Source organism: Spea bombifrons, chromosome 4 (genome assembly GCF_027358695.1).
Source record: "Spea bombifrons isolate aSpeBom1 chromosome 4, aSpeBom1.2.pri, whole genome shotgun sequence".
In the NCBI taxonomy this organism is placed as follows: domain Eukaryota; kingdom Metazoa; phylum Chordata; class Amphibia; order Anura; family Pelobatidae; genus Spea; species Spea bombifrons.
The window spans coordinates 73,073,651-73,091,521 of NC_071090.1; the positions used below are offsets into that span (position 1 = coordinate 73,073,651).

Sequence of the window (17,871 nt, forward strand, 5' to 3'; positions counted from 1 at the left end):
CACTAATGATATTTTAAACACACATATATATATATATATATATATATATATATAGACAGAAGATGTGCAGCTTTCACCTTGATATTGTACTGTTCTTATTTTAGCCCCTGAGATAGTGAATTACGAGCCACTTGGACTGGCTGCAGATATGTGGTAAGTATTATTTACCTAGCTGTTGTAACTCCCTCCAGTCACAAAGTAGAAGAGTTGAACCAGCATGCCATGTGATGATCCCATATAGACCTGGGGCAGATGGTGTTACAGGGTGAATAATGAACTTAACATTCTTTTCCAGGAGCATTGGAGTGATCACCTACATACTGTGAGTACTGAGTTTGTATTTGTCACTGAGTGTGTTTTATGTATATTAATGCATATATATACTATGCTATGCTATATAATATACTAATATAGATATATCCACCCATACAATATATGATAGACCAAAAATATGAAATAAACTAAAATGAGCTAGCAATTGCTGTGCTCTCTAAATTATAATTAGAATGGACTAAGTTTCAAAAAAGCCATTCTCAAGTTCTGTATTTAGAAAGGCTGATTTGTAGCTTGCTAGGAGAGGCTTACAAGCAGCTTGTGTGTTTGCATTCATATCTGTTTTAGGACGGTGGGAGTTGACTGGGGGCACATAAAGGCTTAGGACAGGTGAAACTCCAAATTTAGATGTAAATGAACTCCAAGATTCTATCCTCAACCTGCATAAATTATTTTTTTCATTGTAAAGCCAAATTTAATACATGTGTTGAAATAATCTGATAAAAATATTTTGGAAAACCAGAAGGGCTGATGTTTGTTGGAGTTTTGAGAACTATTGCTGGCCAGCTTTTCGGTATCACAGGCTAAAGGCTATTAACTTAATGATGCACAGTAATAGACATTCTAGATCCTAAACCAAACTTGGTGGCAAACAAAGTCTGTTATAGGCTGCCTGCAACCCCAAGTTAGATAGCCCTGATATATCTAAATATATAGAAATTCCACAATGGCACTCAAAAATCCAGGTTAATGTCTAATTCATCTTCTCACATAGCAGGGCAACCACACTAAAAATATGTACATTTAAAAACAAGCCCCGTGTCAATAAATGTGTGCTTTTTATAATTATTTTTATCATAATTTTTAGAAAACAATTTCACATTATTTAACATTTCTTTAGGTTCAGCCTGTGAGACTCCCATACCCAATGCTCCTTATAAAGCAATTATTAAATGGATTATTACATATAAGATTAATACAATAATTATTGTGTTGAGTAGTTGAGGACTGAGTGAGTTTATATGTATGTGGCCTGTCTGCGATATCCTCGTGATTCCTATTTTTAATGTTTTCAGGTTAAGTGGGGCGTCCCCCTTCCTGGGAGAGAACAAGCAGGAAACACTCTCCAACATTACTGCTGTCAACTACGAGTTTGATGAGGAATTCTTCAGCCACACGAGTGAACTGGCCAAAGATTTTATTAGGAAACTCCTGGTGAAGGACACGAGGTGAGAGGTTAGCCGAGGAAGCACATGTAGCCAAAGTACTGGGTGCAGCAGATACAGGAACAATGCTGACACAATAAGTTTTTTTACAAGGCATTTTATGTGTTGAAATGCTATAAGTTGTCATAGTCTAAAATACTGGAGGGGTGTCTTAAATGTAATGTAAATAAGTATGTCAACATTAAGAAGGTGGTGGATAAGTGGAATAGCCTTTCAGTAGAATTGGCAGTGAATACTATGAAGAAATGTAAACATGCATATGATAGACATAAGGCTATCCCGACCAGACCAAGAACCAAGTAAGGTATGAGCTTACCTGGGTACCTAATGAGCTGACCCTGCGGCTCTTTAAATATTAACCCTTTAACGGTCCATTATGCAGATCCTATGTAACGATTCATCAAATTTCTTAACCAAATAACTCTAATACTGGTCCTCATGGGAACCTTGACTTTTCATTATTTTGAAATAATGTACGTATAAACAGGGATATTAACCATGACATACTGGTAGCAAAAGCATTAGTTAGGAGTCTTAGATATAATCAGATTGGTGTAGTGCATGAATGAGTCAGCTCCAAACTGTGTGACTCTATGATTTAGCTACTTCACCATTAGGTAAAAAGAGTAAAAGTCCTGAGACTCAAGGTCAAACCCTGAGAGTTCCCAGGTATGGGTATGAGGCTTTACAACAGGTAGAAAAATTGGCAGATTAGATGGACAAAACAGTTCCATCAGCTTCTAGGTTCCTAAATGCTTGTAGTTCATCACTGCACTATTCATATTCCATATGCATCAGTCTTTAAAGCAGGAATATGGTCATACTTTTTCCTGATGTAAGCTAAAACACTATATATAAAGATTATTTCTAATGTTTGCTCTCCATTCAACCCAAACACCCTATATATCCTGTTTTCCTCTGTAGAATAAAAAAAATGTTATGTTCAAGATATACATTATATGACCAATAGTATGTGGTCAAAAAAGTATCTGGTTTAGGTTTTTTATCCATGCTCATTGCTAACAGGTGTATAAAAGTAATAACATAGGCAGGTATATCTGTAGACAAACGCTGTCAGTAGACTGGATTGTATTGAAAAGCTTAGTTACTTTAGACTTGGCACTGTTATAGGATGCCGCCATTGCCACAGGCCACTGGTTTTCAGGGTTTCGGCTAGGCCCCTTAGTTCCAGTAAAGGATAATATTAATGCTACATCATACAAAGATATCTTAGACAATTGCATGCTTCCACCGTTGTGGCAGCAGTTTGGAGAAGGCCCTTTCCTGTCCCAGCATGACTGTGACCCTGTGCACAAAGCAAGGTTCATAAAGACATGGTTTGACAAACGTGGAAGAAATCAAATGGCCTGCGCAGAGCCCTGACCTTAACCCCACTAAATATCTTTGGGATGACTTGGAATCCTAAATGCAAGCCAGGCCTTCTTATCCAACATCAGTGCCTGACCTCACAAATGATATTTTGGCAGAGCCTTCGCAGAAGTGTGGAGGCTGTTAAAGCTGCAATGGGGTAGGGGGGACTCCATGTTAATGCCCATGATTTTGGAATGGAATGTCCAACAAGCTCATATAGGTGTGATGGTCTGGTGCCCACATTCTTTTCGTCATGTAGTGTACTCAATCTCTTCAATGTTGCTACAGTAGTATACCATCATTACATTATAACAAGTGTTCCTGTTGAAATTGGAAGACCTAACACATCCCGTGTATAAAAAAATATAATACTGTTTAAGCTGGCACCTTTAAAAATAAAATACATTTAGTATTGGTTCCCTTTAAAGGCTGTGAGTAAAATAATTATTGGCACAAACATCTCTCGTGTGTGGCCTGTTATGTTACAGATGAGAACAGACTTTTTATTATCTATGTGACTCCGTATACATTTTTTTAACAGATTTGGGTAGAATTTCCATTTAATCTAAGCTTACTCTTAATGCCATAATTGAGCGACAGTACCTATACAACTTTAACACATATTCATTACAACGACAAATCATTAAGCTATATGATATATATATATATATATATATATATATATCAACAATTACAAGAACATGTTATTTCATGCTTTAGTCTGTATATCATTAAATACATAACTTTTGTTGTTTTACCCTCAAATCCTAAATGCCCCTTTTTTGTTTATTTGGAAATCATGAGAAATAAAGTCTCCCACTGGAGGAGGTCACTCCATTTCCTCTGTGTCTGAACAGAAGAATGCTAAAGTGTGTTAAATGATGACATTTTACAGTATTTGTGCTCTAGAGCAAGTGTGCGCATGGGCTATTAACCATATGCAACATAAACAACTGATTCCTAAAATGAAGTTTTAAAAATGAAATATAAAAAGCATATAAGAAAGCTTTGTGACACTTTCACAAATGTCTATATGTCTAGCAAATGCTTATTGTTACATGTATCGTATCACTTATCTACATTTTGCTTTAGAAACATGTTACTTGGACATTCTGTAATCATCGCCATGCTTTTGATTTCAGAAAGCGCCTCACCATCCAGGAGGCCTTAAACCACCCATGGATTACGGTAAGCCCCACATCTAACAGTATCAGTGCATGAGAGTGATATTTAATAACTGGCCACTGGAGCAGTAAGGAAGGTTTGATGGCCCTTCTTGCAATCATAGATCTTTGGTCACTTTGTTCAAAGGTTTCCAAAATGTTCAAAGGCATTAATCATGTACTTCAGGTTAAACGTTACTAAGTATTATTTATCATAAAAATTGAAGAGCATGTGGAAGTCAGACATTTGTGAAGAAAGGTATTTAAACATTAATATTCAAAATACTAATCCATAATTATATTTAATTGCCTTGTGTGTGGTGCTGCAATGTTTACCTGATACTTAAGCCATCATATGTGCATTACTCAATCAATTAACCCTCAAACACATGGTGTGTGCTTGTATGTACTTGAGTATTGATGTGTTGTTTTGGGTTGGCATCTTCCACGCATGAGTTTTTGCACGGAGTGTTCAGGCATCCTTGGTACATACTCCACATTATTAATGTGCTCATTTCCTGTCTGAAGACTCTCCAGTCCAAAGAGGAGACCAAAATCCATGACACTAAAAGGACAGCAATGCGGAAGCTTAAGGCCAAGCGGCTGAGGGAATATACCATGAAATCTCACTCTAGCATGCCTCCCAACAACACCTATGTCAACTTTGAACGCTTTGCCAAGGTTGTGGAAGACATATCGGCCGCAGAAAAGAGGTTTAGCACTTTGGCAGTGAATTATGACTCTTTGCAGGAAGATACAGAGGCCCTTATCTCCATATACAATGAGAAAGAAACCTGGTACAAGGAGGAAAATGAGAACGTCAGACATGAACTGTCCCAGCTCCGCTATGAGTGCCGTAAAGTTGAGTCCATGAAGAAAAATTTTCAACAGGACATGTACTTGGTGGAAACCAACGTTGGAAATCTCTCCGGAAGGTACTCTGAGCTGCAATGCCGGTATGATAGTCTGAGCAAGGAAGTGGCAGAAGACCTCAAGTGGATCCAAGATTTAGTGCATGGGTTTCAAGGGGAGGACACACGATACTCTTGTGGAAACTTTGCTTCTGTGTTGAATAGGGACTTGACTGAATCATTTATGGCTCTACTAAATGGATCATGCAGTGAAGACCTCTTGGAAGGGTTGAACCTCAGAATCACAGACTCAAGAGTCTAGCAGAGCACATGTGAGATGTTCTCCATGAAGAGGCATCAGCGAAATACCAACAACCAGGATATATCTATTTAAAGTAGTGTCTTAGATTAAAAATGTGGACTGCTAATAATCTTAAGCATTTCACTTTGAAATTAACTAAATAGTAATAGAACATAAATATATATATATATGTCATCATATGTAATAATATATTTAGTATATATTTGTTTATAATATTAAATGGTTCTGAAAATGTTGTAATTTCTTCATGTAGATATTGCTTAACAGAACTATTGTTTAGCATTTTGGTACATTGTATAAGCAAGGTTAAGTGAATGGAACCACTATCGATAAAGACAAAATTATGTAGAATAATGTAGTATGGCTGTGGCAGTTATTTTTAAGTAAATGGACACTGAGTAGAGGACTTGCGTATTTTTTTCTAAAGCTGGTAAATAAAAATAGTGGATGGTTTCATGGAGCTCATTTTACACCCACACCACTAAGGTTTAGACAGATTTATAGATACCTCAAATCCGCCAAGCAGTATTAAGTGCTTCCAGAGACCTATATGTGACCACAAACTTTGTGCAGATGGGGAGAATATTTACTGTATATTCCAGTCCTTATAGCACTGAGGACCGATCTGTCTAAATGTTCTCATCCTATATTCTAATGAACTGTAGAAGACTAATACTGCTGATTTTGTTGCAACTCACCTCCCCATTCCCTTGACATTCTATGGCATGCATCACTGACCCTGATATTTTCAGGAACAAATACAGTACAGTCTTGGATACTGCAGCTGTGGATACCTACAGACCCAGACATCATCACGAGGGTTGATTTAAATCAAAGTTTGTAGCACACACACATTTAGCTAAAAAGAAAAACACATCTGCGTTTTCGTATTGTAACGCGCTTTCTTTGCCTCATTATTGGATTTCAGGTTATCACGTTGATTGGCTGTGTTTGTGTTTAATATGTTGCAGAAGGTTAGATGCTAAGTGCAGCTTGTTCCCTGGCAGTAAAGAGTTAAGAAGTGAAGTGCTCAATTCCTTCCATGAGAGTTTCACAGTCCTATTTAGCATATTACTGAGCCTATTCACAGAGAGGAGCACTGTGACCTAAATATTCAGATGTCCTTCGTGTGAGATAAATGGCTTGTTTGGTTATACATGCGCAGTGTTTACCAGTACAGCAGGGTGCATCTGAGAAATATTATACCCACCGAAGTGCCTTCTAACTAATATGTTCTGTAGATTATAAGAATGTCAATGCTACTGAACAAACTGAACCTTTTGAAATACTGATACTTAATTTTTAGTATAGAGAAAACATGCTAATAAAATGTCACTCACACCTGTTTTCCAAGTAATGATGATGTCCAGCAATGGTGAAGGTGTAAGCAGCACTGCACCTCGCCATCAGAGAGCTAGTGCCTTAAGGTGTGATTATAAGAAATGTAAAGATCTGCTCGGCATAGAAAAGACATGTGACTAAGCAATACATTTATAATATCAACCTTGCTATCAAATGGCCATTATAAATGTACTGGAATATAAGGAATATTGTACGCAGCTTTTTGTTGTTAAGAGAAAAATATGTACATTTTAAGGGGATGGACTGCTGCAGACAATAATCCTTGTTCTATTTATTTTTTCTGACACAAATACTAAGCCCTGGAAGTTTAAAGCATTTTTCGTCCATGTCTCTACTCTCCCATCACAGCAGACCCCACAGCCCATTAGATTCTTCTGTGAGCCCTTGATAAAAATGTTAAATGTTTGTTTAAATAACAAAAATGTCCTCATACTCAAATTATTTTTTTCAAAATTATGTAGACTTACCTTTTATTTTTTCATGTCTATAGAGCATACTTTTTTTAAAAACAATAATGATATCAGCACATTATACAAGATTTCAAGACTATCTAGGTCTCTTCTTCCGGCATATTGTATATCTCCCCCCGATATTGCTCATACATTTATACAGCAAAGTGCAGACAGTCATAGCAAGGTACAGAGATTGTTAATCGTGATTACATTCCTGTAGCGATGTTAAAAGGAAATGCAAATGTGCTATTGGTGTGAAATATAGCATTTGGTCACTTTTGGTGTTGTAGTTGGCAACAGAATATGAGTCCGTGTGTGAGATTTATTGTGGGGATAGTGTAAGTTCTTTATCAATATCTAGGCCTGAATTAAGGGTGTCAAATTGTATCATGAGTTTGTATTCCCATATCTTCTTTTCTGTCTGCATCAGGAAATTCCCCATTAATATGATGCCCCTCAGATCTTTGATACATGTCCATTTTGGCAGAAGCCATCTCCTGCAGGTGAATTCATCCACCTTCCTAGGATATGTAAATGTTTACTTATGGATTATGGGCACAGCTATGGGAACACGGATGGCACCACAATATGCCAACCTATTTATGGCCAAACTGGAGGAACAATTCCTGACTACCTCTGATCCCAAACCCCCAATCTACCTTCCCTACATAGATGTAAGGCTGTTACATCCCGTCCAAATTTAAAATAGTTGAGTATGAGCTCCATGAGTGTCAGTTTTGCTTAATTTGGTATGTTGCCCTGTCGCAGGTATTTCTGGCATGCTTTTAGCCATCATTGTGGGGAATGATGGTATAGAGGGATTCAACATCTATAGTGGCTAGAATGGTATTTTTGGGGAGGGGAAGCCAGCTAGTTTATTGAGTTTATTCTGTTTTAACAAGAGGTTTCAGGATGTTTTCCTCCCAGCCAGAGATGTTTTTTGTGAGTGTACCATCTGCTGATATTATAGGCTTTCCAGGGTTACCATCCTTGTGGGTCTTGGGAAACATATAGAAGGAGCCTATTGTTTGGTTCTCTTGGGATTAGTTCTTTTAAGTATGAAGTGTTGCTATAGGGCAGGTTGGTGAGTTTGGTTTGGTTTGGTGAGGTCCTCCTTCAGTTTGACGTAATGTCTGTTATCAGACAGCTGTCTATGTGCCTCTCCTATGTAGTCACTCATGCTCATAATGGCTACAGCTCCTCTTTTATTAGTTGGTTTTAAAATAAGGTCTTGGCTAGTTTTTATCGTGTGGCCTTTTGTTCTTGTATTCTTGTTTAACGTTTCTGAGGTGATCCTGTGTCTGAAGTTCTCTGTTTAGTGGCATGTGTCCTGTGGGATCCAGGTGGACTTCTTTATGTTTTTCCTCTGCTGTGCTTTTATTTTGTGGTTATACATAGATCGTTATCGCTTTTGTTGTAAAAGTATTCTCTGGGTTTTCTGAAAAATTATTCCATGTCACTATTTTGTCCATGTTCTTTTGTGGGGTCGAATGACCATCCTTTGGACGGTACAGATTGTACCTCCTTGCTTGGTTTGTATGTTGAGAAGTTAACAACACAGTTCTTGTAGCCTGGTGCAAAAGCAGTTTGTAACTGTGCTCTGGAATCTTAATTAATCACAGGCTTTTTGTGCATTGAAGTGAAGGAAATGCACATACATGTGATGTTGAAACCCACCCACTAAGAGTTGAACATTTCTCTTAGGCCACCTTTATTTCAAGCAATTGAGAATTAGTTTCTTCCACGCTTACTTATTTTCCTCATATTCCTTGCTCTGCGTGTATGAACTTGACAACTGTGATTATGTCTTGGTAAGGATATTAATCTACTAAAGGAGAATTGGTCAATGTTCTGACTGAGGCAATACGTCTCCTTCCCTGGAAGTGAGAGCTGAAGACAGGAAGCCAAGAATAGGTTGGGGGATGTTAGCAGAGGCCATTCCAGCTCTAAATATAGAATATTAGGGCTGAAGTGTCCTGCCAAAGCTTGTGATATGGATTAGATTAAAATTGTGCATTTAAAGCAAACACTAGCTATATTCCTATAAAAAACATTTGAATTGTGTATATGTGTGTTAACATGGCGTTTTTACTATCTATACATTAGTTGTATTATATTAGATATATATAGTAAGAATGGATCCAGGGTAAGTAAAAGCAAAGCGATAATTATTTAGAAAATGATTTTGGGATTATTTAATTAATTTTAATGATAAATACTTTTACATCATTAAAGTGTATAATAATATGTTAAAGACTACTGATCTGTTATAAACACTGTTTTTTGACAAGGTGTGGTTTGCAGCAAGATTAAAAAGCTCAGCTCTCTTCAGAAGAGAAATTTGCTGGAATCTGTCATATCCTCAGGCCATGCTGTGTCTCGTTGAAGCTCTTCAGAGCTCCTGAATGAGTCAGATGTTCTGAGTATATGAAATAAGATATGCAGAAGAGGTGCTTAGGTCATGTACTACCGACAGAAACCAAAGCACCCTAAGTGTAAACTGGCAGTTTCTTTTATGTAGACGTTTAATTCATATTTTGGTCCGTGTCTTTCAGCCAAAAGATAAGTGCCAAATCCTTGTAAGGAAAAAGTCTTTGATAAATTTGGAGAACTTCAGGAAGCAGTATATTCGGAGGCGCTGGAAGGTAAATAATCATCATAGAATTTCTCTGCTGTTCATTAATATATTTGCATTATTTTGGTTCTGTTGTTAATTATTATAACTCATTCATGTCTTCTTTCGGACAATAACACTGGTAGCCCCTTGCATTTTGTTAACACCATACATATTACAAATCTGACATTCCTTGTGCTCAGGTTCACTGAATTCATCTTGATAAATAAAAATCCAATTACACCCACCAAAGATCCTGGTGGTGCACCCTATCATAGAGTAAAGCAATTACATTTTAATTTCAATAAATAAAGTGCCCAGTATATTTCGGCAACAAGCATGGATTTATTATAAATGTGTGTATATATATATATATATATATATATGTGTGTGTGTTCCATATAAATCACCAATCACTCACCTTCATCAACCATTTCTCGTGCATAATGCCTTACAATTTACGTATGATTCCAATTTACCAAACTGGAAACATGTTAACATATTAACCCCTACAATGTTTTCTTCGGCCCCTACCGAAAATACCGATATTGCCTGTTTTAACCTCTCCCTGCCTCTCCTCTCATAACTCATATCAGTAATTGAAGTAAAGTATGCAATAGTAAGATTACATTGTTTGCACTGTGTGTTGGGTCAAACATTAAAAGAAGATGTTTGCAAGAGAAAGCAGATACAGGCAAAACAGAAAGTGTTTGGGTTACACCGCCTTCTTCCCAGTTTATATCTGTGTTTGGTAAAATTTGCTTTATTGGAAACACTATCTTTGTAGATGAAAGATCTGAGAAGAAGGGAACAGATAACAGTTCAACAAATGTCATGCAGCAGAAAATATCCAGCCTTGTTGGTTGGATTACCTGAAGAGCAGACTCTTTGCGTAGGAACATGAGATTATCTAGAGAAATAGTGATCATTCTTGTGGAACTTCTGAATCCAGAATATCCTGGATGCAAATCAAGAGCACAAAGCCCTGAACTCTGAATGTTTTGCAATCCATCCTATGTCCCTCTCGGTAACTGATAAGATTCCAAAATAGCAATTTAATCCCAAATCCAAATATTGTTTTGTTTATGAAATCACTGCAGGGTTGTGAATGTTCTGACATTTACTGTACTGAATTCTATTCTTTGATGTCCTGAAATGTAAGCACCACCCTAAATATTGTGTATGAGGAAGAGCCAAGATTTACTTCTATTGGCCTGGGGTGAAGATTGTCCAACAGTCTTTCAGAGTGCAGAGAAACATGTGGTTACAAACATACTAGACGTTTGCTAAATGGCATAATCATGTGTGTTGTCTAGTAAGATAACATCACAGCAGACAATGAACAAGGAAACTAGGTGCTTTCTGTGTCAGAAATGAGAACATCAAACCAGTAATAGGCATATCCTTGAAAAATAAATGTACAAAAATGTACCAGGACAAACTGTACAGTGCTAGGTTTACTGCTTAACACACTAATCAGTAAAGTACGTGCAACGTCCGTCATGTCGAATGATATTGGGCACAAGATGAATATAATTATTAATTACATCTGTAAATCCTTAAAAGAAATAAAGTTCCCAATCTTGTTTGCCTATATATGAAACCTAGTACCAGGACAAGTTCTAGACCCCATGGCGCCCCAGGCAAGAATATTATTTGTCAGCCTCTTTTTAAATTCTGCCAATAATTGCTGTTAGTCCTGTCTAATGCAAATGTACAATTTACTGTCAAAATCTGTAAACACAATTACATGACTTTATTTAGTATACTAAATAATAAAATGTCACATTTAGTGACAGATCCATTTTAAGTGTAAAATGTACCTTATTTCCCCATGTATAGGACGCACCTTAATTTTGAAAAAATGTATTACGTAAAGTTATTGAACTCAAGTTTTATTCATCATAAAATCCATCCTCATCATCCCCATCACCATTAACTGCCCCTAAATTAACCCTAAAGACCCCATTAATCATAACTGCCCCTTAACCCTAAAGACCCCATCAACCATAACTGCCCCTAAATTAACCCTAAAGGCCCCATCAACCATAACTGCCCCTAAATTAACCCTAAAGACCCCTTTAACCATAACTGTCCCTAAATAACCCTAAATACCCCATGAACCATAACTGCCCCTAAATTAACCCTAAACATCCCATCAACCATAACTGCCCCTAAATTAACCCCCACCTTCCCTAACTTTCAGCAACCCAAATATTAATGTGTGGACGCTATAAGGAAGGAGGCGGGGCCAATCATCAATGTGACTGCAGGGAGGGGCTGGAGAGAAAAAAGGGGTGTGGACAATCATCAGAGTGACCGCAGGGAGGGACTGTAAGTAGTAACTGCAAACGCACCCAGTTTTTAGACCCTGCATATTTTGGAAAAGTGCGTCTAATACATGGGGAAATACGGTATTTGCCTTTATACTTTTAACAGAGGCTATTAAGGTAAGTATAATTAACTATTGCTCTATGTGGCATTAAGGGATAATTCTTATTAGTGAGGTAGTGGTTTTTTTTTAAAATCCTTTCTAAGAATATTGAATTCAAAACTCTGCATATGGTCCCCATACCTTAACATTGCACAATGATGCATTTCCAAGTTATGAAAGCGTATTGCAATGGTTTGATCTCTGTCTTTGCCATGTGTGCAAGCAGCAAGCGATAAAAAAAAAAAAAGAAGCAAACAGCAAAAAAAAACCCAACCCTTAAATATGTGCAGTGCTTACAAAATCAACTCCTCAGAGACTCTTGTTTTGTAAGGGTGTACTTAGTTTTTAACACATGGCTTCCCCATTTTGGCTTTATGTCTGTTGGATAAATCATGACACGGTGTAATATGTCATGTGTTGTTGTTCATCTGAGGTTGTATTTACCTAATTTCTGGCTAAGGAACAGATGATTGTTGTCATTTCCTGATATGTAAAACCATAGAATTCAAAGAGGGTGTACTTTCTTTTTCACACAACTGTATATAGTTTATAAAGATCACCCCATCTCTTTAACCATTCAATGTCTATGAACAATGCAATTGGAGACATGTTAAATTCATGATTTTAATACAACACGTCATTGTACAGTGCATTGTGTGTATGCATATATAAGAACTTGCTACTTCACAGAGCCGAAAAAACAGATGTTAAGTTGTGATATTCTAACTGTTAAAATGTCTGTCTTTGAACAGCAAAAGCAAACTGACAGCTTAAACAGTCATAGCATGATCTATTCTCAGGTATGTGCCTCAGATCATGAGGGAAGGGTGATTTCTAAAAATACAACTAATATGCCCTGGTGCAGTAATAAGGTATATTTAAATTTCAAGATGTCCTTATGCCAAAAGTTGAAAACTAGTCTATGTATCACATAAGTGATTAAACTGGAAATTCTAAACAATTGGGGGGGGGGCTTTACTCTTAAAGATGAATATGGTACAAACATTCTCTGACTTACTCCAATAGTGACCTACCGAGGCTATCACTTGTAGTACCGTGTTAAGAGCGATTGCTATCACACTGCAGGGATTTGTTAGGCGCTAGGTGTAGAAATAAGGGCATAGCGTGTACACGTTTTACAACTTGTCAAGAAAGAATTGTCTTTAGGGTGTACTTATTATAACCAGGGAGTTTGCAAGATAGTTGAATATTTTGTCTTCACTATGATTGGCGTCACTATGGATTATAAAAAGCAAACTCTAGTAAGATTCACTAGCTGGAAGGACCATCACTCAGCAGTGCATATGTATTGTGAAAAGGTCTCTTACTGGTTTAACTATGTATTGCATAGACCAAGGAGAGCCGTTTAGTCAGATGAAGCTGTACAAGTTTTCAACTTCATAAAGCATTGTAAAGTCTGGAAGTTGATATGTTTATCACACCTGAAAATGTGCTTGTCTGTATACAATTACAACCACAGATCCCATACAGGAACAGGAACAGAGTTGATTAGTAGCAAAAAGATTGAGGAAATAAGTATGAGAACATGAATTAAGAGAACAATGGGCTGAGATAAATATGGAGAACATCCTTTTACTGTAATTTAATGGAGCACCTAAAGTTAAACACGTTCTATGATTACAAGGGAAGGCTGTTTGGGGTAATATATGGATGTATTGACAAAGAAAAATATTTGCAAATTTGTCATTTATATTAATGATCTTGTTCTTTGATACTCTTTACCGTTTCCTTTGGGGAAATCCTACTTCTTTCTGACTGCCATATGAAGGGCAAACTGCTGACATATGTATATGGAAACAGGGGTAAAGACAAGGATAACAAGCATGAATGAACTGATGGGACATACTATTAATCGAGGATTAATGTGCAAAATTTGGTTCAATCAGCAAGAATATTCTGTTAGTTACAAGGTTTTTATTTTTTTCCAGAATGAATCTTGTTAAATATAAACATGACAATGTTTAATATTACCTATATAGTCTCTATATATGGTCTCTATATATATAGTCTCTATACATGAGCCATTGTTTCTTATATACATATACATGTCACATCTGGCTGACCAGCACATTTAAAGCACTGCCCTGCATTATGTGGAATGTAAAAACTCATGTAACGCAGTACATATAATAAGTTATACATCCTGGATACTGCAAGAGAGCGGTATATGTGTGCTGGTTGTAGAATTCTTACCGAACCTATATACATCCAAGTAAATATTTCTCCCCATGAAAGTACATATTGTTGTTACTATTGTTTTTAAATATTGTGAAGAAGTTTGAATTTTCTATACTTAAGTGCCTCAAATAATACTGAAACTCCGTGTGTCTAAAAAGCATTCTATTACCAACAATGAAATAAATACATATAAATCCTATTCTCCATAATATCTTCATTCCTCCATAGCCTCTCCCTACGCCACTTTATTTTTATGGCGTGTAACTAAATCTCCCGGTTGGTACTAATCTTTAAAAGTCATTGTGTTTGCCTGCTATTGTTTCTGAATGATGTGGTTTCTTCTTCTCCACAGCTTTCTTACAGTGTTGTATCCCTTTGCAATCACCTGAGTCGATCCCTCAAGAATAAAGTTTTGAATCCAGAAGATGTTAAACCGGTAATACACGCTAACATTATGGAAATGATGTGTTACGTTGCAGTGTATATCTTCAGGTGTAGGGGAGGTAAAGGATCAGAAACAAGCAGAATTTTGGTACTGAAAAAATAATCCATGAAGAAAATGCCTCAATGATCCCTAAGAAGAACAAGACAACAATGTCTCATTAAACCCGCTCGCATTTGGCTCTGATAGGCAGAGGATGCAGATCAAAGACACACTGAAGGTCCATCCAGACCTTATGCATCTGTTTTTTACTTTCTACATTTTAGTGCCAGAATAGGCTTTTTAAATCTCACGTGTCCTGTGTACTTTGTGCCTAAGCAATTAAAGATTGTACTCGTATTGTTTTTGAACTTTTCCTCATTAAAAAATGTAGGGCAAATTGGCAACATTTTTGGATGTGCTAATGAGTGCGTTCTGACTCCCACATAACTCCTGTTCTGTCATATTAGTGTGTGTATGTCATGAAATACTAGATCTTTTATGATCTGTTGAGAGTTAAAGTCGGGGGTTGTGTCACTTTTTAATTTGTGAGGCAAGCAGTTTTTTTGCTTAGCAGGCAGCATCTCTGGGTCTACTTTTGCCCGCAGTTGCTCATGAATTGGGGTGCACCTGATGAACAGTCTAACATGCCATTAATTTTATCAAGGAACCTTCATATTATTATTATTATTATTATTATTATCTTTTATTTATATAGCACCAGCAATTAACGCAGCGCTTCTTACTATACATATATTCAACGGGTATGACAAAACAATAACTAACAGACTATCACAAACCGATACACTAGGTAAAGAGGCAAGCTTACAATTTACATCATGATGAGTTTACTTAATGAACAGGGCCTCATATCTTTCAAGATTATCCTAGACATTTTTGGGCATTAGTTGAATATTAGATTTTGCTCGCCGTTGTAGGTTGTTTTTTTGTATGTGAAAGCATTCATGTTTTGTTTTTTCAGAGAAACTGTGAAAGCGATGCAGAAGATGAAACGGTGAAGAGGAAACCTATACGACCCAGAAGAAGGAGCAGCACCTCCTGAGTCATTTTCATGCTGCATAGGATTCCCACGAAGAAGGTCAATGATCTTCTGTGAAGGTCAAAGGAAGACAGGACACAGGAATGGAGGGATGCTGGGCATTCAAATATGACACGCTGCATTGCATTCATTAATACATTTACTGTTCAACTATGTTAATTCCAAACTCAACTGAATATGAATGACTCATTAACAAAAATGTTTACATTGAAAGTCTTTATATTTTTACCATTTATTCATTTTTTCTCTCAAAAAGTAAACTTTTTATCTTTGTTTATTGTTGGTAATGTTGCTATATGTTTATTTAGAAAATACTCATTATTTAGATATCGTCATAATCTAGATGGACATGTATTATAGTTTACGGTTTTCAAATAAATTATACCTAGTCGTATAACCTTTCCATCTTCTTTTGTTCCTTAAATACTGCTTTAATCTTTTTCAAACCGGGATGTATGTGGTTAATTATGGAATTAATTTATATACAAGTAACATACCGGCCCTGCATTTCTGTTCACGGTGTGTGTATTGAGCCAGCATTATCAAAACCGCAGTAGGGTGTGTATAGACCTTGCGGTGCCTTCCGTCGTTAGCATTAAACTTGTTGAAAGGGAGTGCCCAAACAGGTACTTAAACACTTCTACATGTGCCAGTGGTTGTGCTCAGCACCAACTGATGGGCATTGTCAGCTCAGAGCCAGTGATGCTGCAAACTGCTGATGGAAGAGGGTCTGTAGATTCTTATGTCTACAATTCATGATCCCTATTCTGAGTTTGGTCATGGAGTTGACTCGCATACCATGAACCTTCAGACCACTGTTAAGAGCAGTAAATATTTAAACGGATTGTTGCATCAAGTCCAAGATGGCCGTGTTGCTGAAAAGAATGTGCCTTGCAGATAGTTGAACCATGATGGGTTAATACCTTTTTTTTTAAATGTTGTCACAATTGCAAATACTGGATTATTTTATCCAGACAGAAGAACCTATGCTGAATAGCAATAGCTAGTTGCTGAGGTTTTTAACTCACACCCACTATTATGGAATTATTGTTCTTCTCATTTGGAGATTGAAAGAACAGTAAATGACGTAATCAGTAGAATTATTATCCATAAAGAGAAGTATTTCTTGGCACGGAACCTTGAGGTTTGCGTGGCTGACTCTCCATATAACATTTATCAGTATAGTCTCCGTAAAGCTCAACCCACGTACCTGTACTAAATTGTACACAAGACAGGGAGGAAACCAATGTACTGCAAAATTAGCTTATAATTAAATGTGATACATTTGTTGTTATTGTGCTGTACTGCATCAAATTCATATTAAATTCGGAATCAAATGTATGAGTTTTCTTACCACATCACATTGTAAAATACCTTTTTTCTGACATCAGCTGGGCCTGAAAGAGAAATTCTCATGTGTCATAAACACCTGCACAGTTACATCTGATTACCGTACTTTCTTGTAATAAAAAAGAACACTTTTGAGTTTGGGAAAGTTCCATTGTATAATAAGATCCATGTGTATTGTCATAATTCATTGTATACATTCCCTGTTTTATTGTGCTAAGGATTGTGCGTACCGAGGTAATAACAATATGCCTTTCTAAGTAGTTAATCCATTCATTTATTTAAAGGTACATAAGAAAGGCTCACTCCCTCACCCTCTGGCTCTCCCCTATTTAAACGGGCAGCTTCAAACCCTATTTGATCTTTTCTTTAATTATACTGAGTTTACCAGACTCTCCCTAGATGAAAAAAAGAGGAAGGAGAATTGGGTCATCACAATGATGTTTTGCAATTCTAAGCCCTGCAATTATGAAGGCGAACCCCACCATGCTTTTGTATTCAGTCATTGTCATTTGGTTACAAGGTATAAATGTAATAGTTGTTGGAAAAGTCTTATAAATAGTAACTATCATTTTTTCTACATTCATGCACTTACATACCCATGTTCCTCTGCTATTTGTGAAGCTCATTCTTATGACTTGAAAGTCTCTTGGACATCAAAACAGGGCACTGATTTCAGTGGAATATTTACCTCTGGGGCTTCCTTTTTTTACCTAGGGCAATGCCCCCAGCCTCCTCCATCTCTGTGGTCAGATCTGCGGTACACTAAAAGGCGC

General features: G+C 36.9%; 1 protein-coding gene across 2 annotated transcripts in view; it reads left to right on the forward strand.

The window, feature by feature from the left end:
• Nucleotides 1-16,147, forward strand: part of DAPK2 (death associated protein kinase 2) — a 34,737-nt gene extending 18,590 nt beyond the window's left edge. Inside the window, exons 6-12 of one of the 2 annotated variants that reach the window (XM_053463546.1) lie at nucleotides 105-153; nucleotides 296-322; nucleotides 1,350-1,502; nucleotides 4,013-4,058; nucleotides 9,576-9,665; nucleotides 14,620-14,703; nucleotides 15,671-16,147. In XM_053463546.1, coding sequence (XP_053319521.1) covers nucleotides 105-153; nucleotides 296-322; nucleotides 1,350-1,502; nucleotides 4,013-4,058; nucleotides 9,576-9,665; nucleotides 14,620-14,703; nucleotides 15,671-15,751 — 530 coding nt within the window. In that variant the 3' untranslated portion in view covers nucleotides 15,752-16,147. Of the gene's footprint in view, nucleotides 1-104; nucleotides 154-295; nucleotides 323-1,349; nucleotides 1,503-4,012; nucleotides 4,059-4,561; nucleotides 5,247-9,575; nucleotides 9,666-14,619; nucleotides 14,704-15,670 lie in introns of those variants that run through there. The other variant, XM_053463545.1, reaches the window with a different exon arrangement.
• Nucleotides 16,148-17,871: the final 1,724 nt, after the last annotated feature.